This window comes from Aptenodytes forsteri, unplaced genomic scaffold (assembly GCF_000699145.1).
Source record: "Aptenodytes forsteri isolate BGI_AS27 unplaced genomic scaffold, ASM69914v1 Scaffold82, whole genome shotgun sequence".
In the NCBI taxonomy this organism is placed as follows: domain Eukaryota; kingdom Metazoa; phylum Chordata; class Aves; order Sphenisciformes; family Spheniscidae; genus Aptenodytes; species Aptenodytes forsteri.
This window is the reverse complement of record NW_008795490.1, coordinates 6038035-6049379: the sequence shown is the minus strand read 5'-3', so window position 1 is coordinate 6049379 and position 11345 is coordinate 6038035. Positions and strand designations below refer to the sequence as shown.

The 11345-nt window shown below is 40.4% G+C and overlaps 1 protein-coding gene across 1 annotated transcript in view; it reads right to left on the bottom strand.

Annotated features, from left to right (window-relative positions):
* Positions 1 to 11345, bottom strand: part of TULP4 (tubby like protein 4) — a 128442-nt gene that overhangs the window by 20475 nt on the left and 96622 nt on the right. The window contains exons 6-7 of the mRNA XM_009281556.2: positions 9552 to 9718; positions 1273 to 1497 (exon numbers count right to left, since the gene is read on the bottom strand). Of these exons, the coding sequence (XP_009279831.1) occupies positions 1273 to 1497; positions 9552 to 9718 (392 nt within the window). The remainder of the gene's footprint in view (positions 1 to 1272; positions 1498 to 9551; positions 9719 to 11345) is intronic.

Sequence of the window (11345 nt, the reverse complement as noted above, 5' to 3'; positions counted from 1 at the left end):
GCCCAGCGCCCAGCCCATGCCCTCCCCTCCCCTGCCTTCCCTAACAGCTAAGTGTTATCTAGAGAGCTGCAGGGGTGGCTCTGGGACAACATGGAAAGCATCGTGGGGAGAAGTAGGCATGCGAAACAACTGTGAGAACTACTGGTCTGTTAAATGCTCTGCATCTCTGGAGATAGAGGAGTTATGGTTACAGCAAGACATGCCGTCCCTAACAGCTAAGTGTTACTGATGCTCTAGAGAGCTGCAGGGGTGGCTCTGGGACAACATGGAAAGCATCGTGGGGAGAAGTAGGCATGCTAGAAACAACTGAGAACTACTGGTCTGTTAAATGCTCTGCATCTCTGGAGATAGAGGAGTTATGGTTACAGCAAGACATTTGTTCTTCTCTGGCAAATGAAATGTTTCACAGTGGCACAAATTGCCCTGATTAGCAGTACCCAAAGGGAACTGTGCTGAATCATTATTTTATAGGCATAATTTGTTCTCATTTGAGCTGGGCCAACTCCACTGGTTTCAAATGAGTTATTCTAGCTCTGCATTGTTTTAACAAGGACCTGAAACTGGCTCAAGAGAATGCTGTAACACATACACAAAAAATACGTAACACAAAAATATATATTTGAATGTAGGGCATTTACCAGCTAATGCTCTGGTTTATAGGCTGTGATAAAGAGTTCGGAAATCCTGAGATGCAACTGAGGGCAAAACCATGAAACAAAGGGGTTGAGCAGATGGCTCTGCTAGTGGTACAGGAAAAGGCATAATATCTGGTTCTTTTCTTCATAGCACTGTTGGAGCAGTAAGGTTAGCAGAACTCACTGTCAGCAGAAATATTTGGGCAGCCACAGGTCTGCCAAAGTATAACTTTCCTGGCAGTATAAGAACTCATGTAACAAGTAGGGAGGCAACAGTTTTACCACTGTGAATCTCTCCTATAACCGTGACACAGTATTATCATCAGCATGAGCTTCTTCAGAAGTCTTTGTGAGTCACCAGCATATTTTACCCTTGGGATGTCCTTGGGAAGGCCATCCCCATGGAATAATGCAGATCAGCACGTGTGAGCCTTCTTTTCAGATTTTAATAGGCACCAAATGGATCAGTGGGCTCTTGAAAAGGACAGGAATGACCCTTAATCAAGCTTTTAAAATGATAATTATGTTAATTATAATATCTTATAATTTAACCATTGTCACTTAGGAGCACCATGGGGGCGGAAATCAAGCAACCCTTTCCTCTTCCTCACACACACACACGTTTCTTTCATTTTACCTTGATTGTTGGTATAAAGGCAGTGGTGAGGTACGAGCAGAGCCGAGGGGGCAGGGTCAGTTTGCTGATATCCTTGTCATCCCGCAGACAGCTAGCGATGGTCTGCTGGCACAGCAGCTGCAGACTGGAGACCCTGTGCTCGACTCTGACGACGTATAATGCAGGTCCGGAAGCCATCAGAAGGCGCGAATCCCTGTGACCCCAACAGATCGAGATGATAGGACGCTGCATGGAGAGGAAAAGGATGCAACTTTAAAAGAGACTGTACTTTCTCCAAGATAGTTGCACAGCAAGTGATCGCATGAATTCAGCACCGATCATGTTACCCTAAGTCTTCCAGAAACTTAAAAGTGCATGCTATTGCCCACAAAAAGGGAGAAGAATGTGAACATCTGAAATTATTGGTAACAGTGGTTGATGTTTATACAGTGCTTTTTACTCACAAGGCTTAAAGCTCTTCACACAAGGAATTGTCTATCAAATTCATTACCTAGATAGGATAAGTGACTTTAAAGTCACACAGTGTTAAAAAGCAGGATCTTCTGATGCCCTACCCAGATGATTTTTTCAGTCGTCTAATCAATCCTCATCCACTGGTAACGCCTCACATTTTAAAACTGAAAAGTTAAATTATATGCTCAGAGACACTTAGTAAACTAGTGGACAAAACCCAATTGGCTTTCTTGTCTTGCACTGAGTCTTCTGCTGCACAGTGTCTCTTTTGACTATTCCCAGAGAAACTGAACTGTGAAAGAGCACCAGGAACAAAACAGAGAATGGCCCTTTGTCTTCTGCTTGTCTACACTCAGAAACGTCTAAATTCATGACAGTAAAACCAGAAAGAGTCAGGGGCAACTGGTACTAAGTGTCAGAATGCGGAGCAGAACAACAATAAACAACTCAAATGCTGCTTTGGACATTATTCCTTGCTGCATGAACATTAAGAGTTCATGTGAGAATACTGAGTTGTGCTTGCAAGGAGCTCTCTCAACTCTATTCCTAAACCCCATCTTTTTCATGTAAAGCACCAGTCTGTTGTGACCTCTTATAGCCCTTATCACTATTACTTTTACCCTTCATGAGCGTTAGCTGCATCCACCTGTCATCTCTTGCTTTCTGTATTACAAAGCATCTGTATTTGCATATATACACATACTGTACGGAATTTCAATCCCGCAGCTGCTATCTCTACAAATAAACAAGACAGAGTAAAGAAGAAACTCTCACTCCATGAAGAATACCGTGCAGCAGGCTGTAATTGTGAACCACAAAAGGTTTACTCCTTCCTGTGAAGGTCTCCCTTCTCTTCACAATCCGTGACACTCAAAAGTTTAAGCAAACGTGTTTTTCATCTAAATTATGAACTGTATTTACTGAAAGGTCAGGGTCTCTTTGGAATATCTTTGCTCTTCACAAAATGCACCAAACAATAATTAACTATAAAGAAGATAAAGGTCAAGGCACCATCAGTAGTAACTTTTATCCACTCCTCTCTAGTAATACGGTACCCAGACAGCTGGGTTAGATCAGCCCAGAAGTTACTAATCTAGTCTGGGGAAAAAAGCTTTCCCTTCAGTTACAAATTCAAGATGCTTAAAGGTGAGAAACTGGGACAAGATGTTTTTATGTGAATGAGATGAAGCAAAATGCAGCTGCACAGCAGTATATCAATGTCTATCATCAAGATAAAGGGTTGGACGAAACAACTTTTTCAGAGAAAAGATCTTCCCTCCCATGTCATCTTATCCTAGATTTACATTTCAAGGAAAATACTGGTTTTAAAGTGGGAGGAATGAAGAAGCTTCATTTTCATTACATCTAGGCAACACCACACACACACACACACACTTCCACAGAGGCACAAACCTTCAGGCTGACTGATATGCAAATAGAAAGCAGAAACATGCGAACCTTGTGATTTTCACAGTAATTGCTAAAGGCATTTTGTAGTGGAGAACTTCAAAAGAGTTGAGAAATCCTTTGTGTACCATCAATAATTACATGGCTTGTCATAACCGTAATCTGTGGGACACAGCCTTAAATTTGGTGAGAGATCACATAAAGTATCCCTTACTGATTGGTATCTTCATGACTGGAGAGTGTGGCTCAGCCCTCACACTGTCTGGCAGTAATGAGAGTGTTCAAGCTGCTTGCAAAATAAATGCAATTGAAAAGGCACTGACACAAGTTAGGTACCTGCCACATCTACTATACGACAGCCTGAAAAAGGCACCAGTAGAAGTGACCTTGATTTCCCCAAGAGCTGAAACCCAGCATGGGCAGAACTATCTACCTGAGCGTTAACTGAGCGTGGGATCCAAACCGCATCCTTCTGTTCACCTTGAATCAACGAAAGCTTACCTATAAATATGGTGAAGGAACAAACAAGTATGTGACTTAGCACACAAATGTTTATTTATTGGATAGAGTTTAATGCCAGAAGAGAAGTCTAATATCCCAGCTATCATAATCCAATACAGCACACCCAGATAGCCCTACCATGAAGTCTAGTATCGCAGCTATTATAACCCAATATATCACACCCAGATAGGCCTCTGTTCATCCCAATAGAGTCAAATGAAACCACTTCTCTCCTCAGGTTACCGCCGCATGCAGAGAACAGCAGAGATGCAGATAGCACCAGTGCAAGAACCTTTGCAATCTTAAACGTATTCCCAAGGAACAGGTTTTTCAGAAACTTTGAAACACTGGGTGGGACCTCTGGCAACACAGCACTGTGGAGCTGGGGAAGGCTAGAAAGTTACAAGTCGAAATACATTGCCTCACTGCATGATTTCACCGCAGTTTCCCAACAGGCAACCGTAGTTCAGCTATCTTCTAAACCTCTGAACATCTGATTCACTTATATTCTGTTTATGTGTTTTTATGTAAACAATATGTGAGTCGGTGCATGTTTAAATACATGCACCCAATACCTACAAGTGTTGTACTGTTTGTAAATCACAACATTTCTACTCCTACATTTGTAGATTTAGTCTCCTGACACACCTCACATTTTAATCTTAGTATTTTCAATCTCATCAAAGAGCGCTTGTACCATACTGATTTCTCTTTGCTTACTGATTCACCAGACATGCCTTGCCTTCCTTTTCTATGGAATGGTCAGTCCCCCAGTACTCCTCAAGCCTAATATCAAGCAATACTTCGTCTACGGTGAAGGGCTAAGGTTTAAGATGAGGTTCAGGGAAAATTAGCCTGTCATTACAGGCTTGGAAAAATAAAGGTCATCCAAATGCCAGATCTGACCTGACCTTTAAATGTACTGCTCCAATAATATTTTTCAAAAACTACGCTTCCCACTCTTTCCCTTGAAGGACAAGGGATATGAATCAATTACTGCAGCAAGTCAGTTATGAGCTGGCCGCAGCTTTCCTTCTAAACTCTGCTGAGAAAAAACAATTGAACTCCAACGTCCAACGCAAAAGTATTGCTGCTCATAAAGCATCCACTTATTTGCATTGTTTTAGCAAAAAATGGAAGGAAAAAAGTTGTTGATATCCATATTGCACCTGTTAGAAAATGAACAAGCAGGTTCTAGCACAGAAGAATTTTAGTTTCCATGTTTGCACACTTGTTTTTTTCTGCTAGGAACAAGGAAATGCAGCTACAAATATAACATCTAGTGATAATTTCTAATCTCACTTTGCATATAAAAATCCCATCAGGTTTTGAAAAATCTCAGCACAAACTGTAAATACCTGAATGAATTCCAGGGTATCCACTTATTTGCATTGTTTTAGCAAAAAATGGAAGGAAAAAAGTTGTTGATATCCATATTGCACCTGTTAGAAAATGAACAAGCAGGTTCTAGCACAGAAGAATTTTAGTTTCCATGTTTGCACACTTGTTTTTTTCTGCTAGGAACAAGGAAATGCAGCTACAAATATAACATCTAGTGATAATTTCTAATCTCACTTTGCATATAAAAATCCCATCAGGTTTTGAAAAATCTCAGCACAAACTGTAAATACCTGAATGAATTCCAGGGTTTAAATACAAACATGTAGGAAAAAAAAAATCCTGGAAAACCCCTTGAACTTCTACACATAGATAGGATTCAGCTCTATGACAATTATATATCAGAAATAACTGGCTAAAGGACAAAAAAATGAGATGCTTTATCAGGAGAAATATTGACTGAAAACACATCTCAGAAAGTGGCCAACAAGGAGCTCTTTTGCCATTTTTTTCAGAGTGGGCTTGAAAGTCAGCTACATCTACTCAAATCTGTACCCGCAGGTGGGATGTCGACTCCCCTTAGAAAAGCATGCAGGAATGGATATTCTTGCTCAAGCTCTGTGATTGCTTCTTATAAGTCACTCATCTGTCTCTCTTACAGGAGAGAACATAATTTATGTACCTTTCATCACTTGTATGCAGTTCAGCCAATGAAAACACTGTTCAAGCTGATTCTTGCTGCCTGCCTTGAGCTCAGAAATCCTGAGCCATGGGGCCTGCCTGCTGCTTGCACTGATCCCTTGTCTGCTGGCACTGGGAGTCCCACTGGTAATGAAATAAAAATGGTATTCCAGGGCAGAAAGCTCAGCAACAAGCAGGATTTTTCGCAGGAGAAAGAACCCAACTGCAAAATAGTATCTAGTGAATGGTATGTGTAAGTAAAACTCTGACGTACGTTGCCTGCTTTCTCCCACTTTAGACTGCTGATGTGGAGACACGCATTTTTCCCTCTGCCTTTTTCAGAGAGAAGCTGGAAGGTGCAACGGCTGCAGTGCCCACCCAGCTCTTGTGAATTGTGTGTGCACATCTCCGTACTGCCACAGCATTCATGGATGGCTGCTGGAAAGCAACGGAACTTCTTCATTCTTCTGTTCCCCATATTTACAGTGGGAATAATATTAACTAGTAAGAATTGATGGTGATAAAAGCAATGAAGACTACAACGCGGTCAGAAATTACCCTGCTGTGGCCTTACATGATTTTTCATGCAGCAAACTCTTATTTGATTTGCAGACGTTCCTTATACCCTGTTTCTACAGTAACTTTTTTTTTTTTTTAGGTTTCAATACAACGATGAGATTTCATTTTAGCAGAATGAATCTTTGCTTAGACAAGTGTCTCCATTTTCCAGTCCTGATCATGACCCATTTCTGCAGCAGTCAGAGATGATCTTACGGCCTATATGGAAAACATCAAGGTCCTTATTGATATTCCAAAAATGTTTCACCAGCTAGTTCTAAACTGTTGCTCTTGTTTCTCTTTCTGTAAGAAAATAAACTCTTCTTGAAGCTTTGTTGGATACTTCTAAACGAGTGTGATTTCCCTATCTAGGGTTTTATAGTCATCAAACTAGGTTTATGAACCATAAAATCCTACACTGAAGGTAAGAATTTAAGCGAGTTAATCAAATGAGACAGAGGATGCCAAAACCGTACTAAAGCTGGAGGAGAAGGTGGCATATAAAACACCTTGAAGGGATCCATGACAACAGTCATCATCAAGATGAGTAACCTGCAGTACCCAAATCTATTCTACCTTGGGGTTTGCAGTGACTTTATGTTAGGTAGCATTCCAGCCAAGTTGCATATAAATCCGACGTCAGTTTTAGACTGAGTTTTGTTTTAAGCTATAAAATCTCTTGTTTCCTGAATATCCTACCAAAGACAGGACGGACAAACAGCAGAAACAAAAACAGTTCAGTATATTTTACTGATAAAATTTTCAGACATCTGCTTTATCAAAGAATTGGGACAGAGGACCACATGGAAAATCAGTTTTGCACCTGTAATCCACTATTTTCTATGTTCGTTGTGCTTTACTTTTTTTGACCTTTATATTCAGAACAATGCTCATTTAGAATAAATGTGCTTTTCCAGTCACACATTTGCTTGCTTCAGAAGAGACAGTTTTATCAGAGGAGTTAGAGATGAGGAAATTCTTTTCTTCAATTCTTTTCTTCAATAACCAGTGATGAATTTTACAAAATCCCATTACAAGGCTGACTGTCATGGTACAGAAAACTAATTAATTCACTCTGATGAATTTGTCATCAGACAAATTATTGGGACCACTGACGCACTCTGTCATCTTTGCATATACATCTTTGGAGCAGAGACACAGAATAACAAAAGTTACTAGCAATTTTTGGGGGGACAGCATTTTTTATCTGGTTTTATTAGTAAACCAAATACTTAGCAATGTTCTAGCATACCTGTCACTTAGCTGGTAATACCGTTAGACCAGCATTCAAATACATAGAAGCATAAAGTCCACATGAGCAGACACAGGTGTCCTTCTGAAAGACCCCCTCACTTCCTCCTGCAGCTGAGTAAATAGGAATTTAAATGCACTAAATAAAGAGAATAAACACTAACTAATGAGAGAAGAGGTGTGGCTCTAATTTTAGGCAGGTTTATGCACATAGTTTTTCAAAAAACATAAATACATCAGTTTGAATGTTATTTTACCCTGGTTTCCTAAGGAAATGAGACTCCATGATTGTGTTATTAATTGGTGGTTGCCACCCCCCCAACTTTCACTTCCAACCTGGTTTACAACTTCTGAAGCTGTTGGCTTTTCATCTGAGGTTGACAAAGGGGGAAGAAATCTCCACGATGCTAAAATGCTGCAGTTGCAGTGAAAATTAGCAACTGGAAAGAGCAGAGAGCCTCATGTTAATATTTTCACTATGAGAAATATGGCAGTATGAACTTGGCAGTTACTTGTTCTGTATGACCTGTCAGTTGTCCTATAAGTACTCACGTAACGGCAGAATAGTTAGCCCTCACGTCAGCCACAATATGTGCTTTCTCCCAGTTGATTAAGCAGAGGAGAAAGAAGAGCTGAAAATATGACAAGAAGTTGATGGGATATAGCGAGAACTAGAGGAAATGAAGGCATTTGAGGCAATTGGGAACAAAGTGGGGGAGAGAGCAGTATGAGACGAGCCTGCACACACGCACACCTTAAGGCAACCTGACCCCATCAGTTCCACTGCTCAAACCACAGCCTGATCTCACAACTTGACACCAGGGTGTTACACTGGTTCAACAGCTAACATGGACAGACAGTATTCTGGTACTGAAGTAACAGAACAAGGTTTGGTTTTTACCTGGTCTGGGAATAAGCAACACCGGTATAAATATTGTTTTTTCCAGAATCGATCCAGAGAGGAAAGGGCTGTGCTACTTAGCTGAAAGGGCTATGTTTAAGACAATAAAGCTGTGTGTATGGGTAAGTCCTTTAGACACCTAAATCAGCATTAGACGTCACTGTACATATTTAGGTTGGCTTTAGAGAACATTATTTCATACATTACAAAACTAAAGAATTCTATCTAAATTAGAGTGCTAACGTTAATAAGCACAGGTTAATGCTAAATATAAGCAAACACAAAAGCTTAGCAGCTGGTTTACTACGTCATCCTTTTGTATCCATCCCAGATCAGGGTACTGAAAAAGAAATCATAATAAATGGTATCATCATTAAACATAATTAAGTAAACATATCTATAGCATTTTCCTTCACTTTTAGATTTCAAAGCTATTATAAATTAATTAAGTTTCACTAGTACAGTCAGAAATCAGAACAAAGTCATCCCTATTCTGCAGAAGATGAAATAAACTGTAAAGTGACATTCAGCTGGGTTCTGAAATATCAGCGAAGACCTATGAAGCATGTTGTGCTCCTAAGCAGCACACAGACCATGTGTTGACATTTACTTGTCAAGTAACATGACCGAGGTTACAGTGAAAGTCTGTACAGAAGGTGGGAACAGAAACAAGACTTTCTGATTCATCCTTCTCCATCTGATGCCATAAAAAGTAAAATATTGCATCAGATCCACTGATTGTACATTAGAAAATTATAGCAATAACAAAGAGAGAATAATCTTGTGGTTATGACACTGGACTTGGAATATTTTTGTCCAGTTCTTGGCTCTGCTACAAGGTCAAGCAAGTTATCCAGTTTTTTCTCCTCACCCACTTACCCATAAACCAGCAGAATTTCCTTTTTCTATCTTGCCCGTTCATGGCCCAATGCTTTTGGGAAACAGACTGTTTCTCATTATATATTTGCACAATACCTAGCACAGTGGGCCTTAGAATCAGATGCAACTTTTGGATGTCTACCTTAATGCAAACAATTATAATTTATAGTGCATTTTTATCTATATCATATTTTAGAATGTGTTCAGATGTTTTGTAAACCTTTTCGCATTGCAGGTCTATGCCAAAGAGCTGATGTGGGAACAGCATGTCAGCAAAGCATTGAGAACTGACTTAAAAAATACCTCCTACCTGCACAGGTGTCTCCAGAGTGTAGATATGTTCCCCGCGCACATTGTAGAACTTGACAAGTGCGCTTTTCAACAGGGAACCATTGCCAAGGTCAACTAGCTGGCTTTGCTTCTCCATGCCTGCTACTGCAAGTAGGTCCCCTTGTGTACACCACTGTACCACCACATCTGAAATCGCAAAGACAGTTTGCAATAATTACTGATTAGAATCAGTAGGAACAGCGTTTCCAGATGCCGCAAAGTGACTTGAACAGCTAAATCATGCTCTCAAAGGTTACTTAAGTACTTAGAAACCTAAATCCTTTCATCGAAATAGTAGCAAATATGCCGCATATGCACTTCTGAGAATGACTCTTCCTGTTTATTTTGTAAATTGCAAAAAATGTGTAAAAACCATTCATTTTTCTCTCTCTGTGGTGAGTCTAGAATGTAATCAGTGGTTGCTCCTAAGTACCTAAGTACAAGAATTTATTAGAGATGTTAAAACTGATGTGGAAGATCCTATGCACATCTTTGGGGTAAATATCTGGAATTAAGTTAATACGCAAATAAATAACCTCACTGACTAAGACAGCAGCAAAGAGTATTTGTCTGGAAAGGCCTACAGTGCAAAAAAGCAGCATATTTGGCAATGCCTTATGTTCTCACTGGCAGTGAATGTAACTTTTAGTACGACTCAAATTAGAGTTATATTTTAGTATAACACCAAACTAGAAAGACTGTTGGACTTTCGTCCAGAAATACAGATGGCCTCCATGTCATAGGCTTTCTTTTGACACATGACTTGTGAAAATCTACTCATCTGTCTAGCAGGAGATTGCCAGAAACACACAGGGATTGCTTAGTCTCTCATATACATGGATATGAATATACATATCAGTTACTTCTCCTACAGGCACCTCATGATGAGGAACGCCCACAGCTTAATTTGGGGATGCTAATTTCAAACCCTTATATCCTCCAGCTCTTTGTCACACTGCAACAAGACCACTAAACCAGTATTCTGTGTTTCTGCTCGTGTTTCAGAGGCAGATTTGCAGGTGCAAGGAATACTGAGCTAGTCTTTAAACCTTTTTAGTCTTAAACCAGAGGTGAAAGGCAGCTATTTTGTGCTGAGACGAAGTGAAGGTAAAGACAAAACTTTTGTGCTCTGGGATGCTCGATCTGCCAAGAACCTTTTGAAGACATTTGTGGGCGAGAAGCTGTCTTCAAATGAAGAAGCAGGAGAGAAATGAGAGTTGGCAGGAAGGATCTCAAAATTGTTTCAAGTTGTCAACTTGTCATTTTCAGGGACTTTTATGTGCAATTTAAAATGGTTTTGTATTATTTCAACTTTCTGATATTTCTCATGGGAATTATGCTTCTGTACATATCAGAGGCAAGACGCATGTTCCTCAAGATAATTTTTATAATATGATTTTTGTAATAATAATACGACCCTCAGGGGTCAGTATTGGGACTTGCGCTGTTTAACATCTTTGTCAGCAACATGGACAGTGGGATTGAGCGCACCCCTAGCAGGTTTGCTGATGACACCAAGCTGTGTAGTGTGGTCGACGTGCGGAGGGAATGGGATGCCATCCAGAGGGACCCTGACAGGCTTGAGAGGTAGGCCTGTGTGAACCTCATGAAGTTCAACAAGGCCAAGTGCAAGGTCCTGCACATGGGTCAGGGCAATCCCCAGCACAAATACAGGCTGGGCGGAGAATGGATTGAGAGCAGCCCTGAGGAGAAGGACTTGGGGGTGTTGGTTGATGAGAAGCTCAGCATGACCTGGCAATGTGCACTTGCAGCC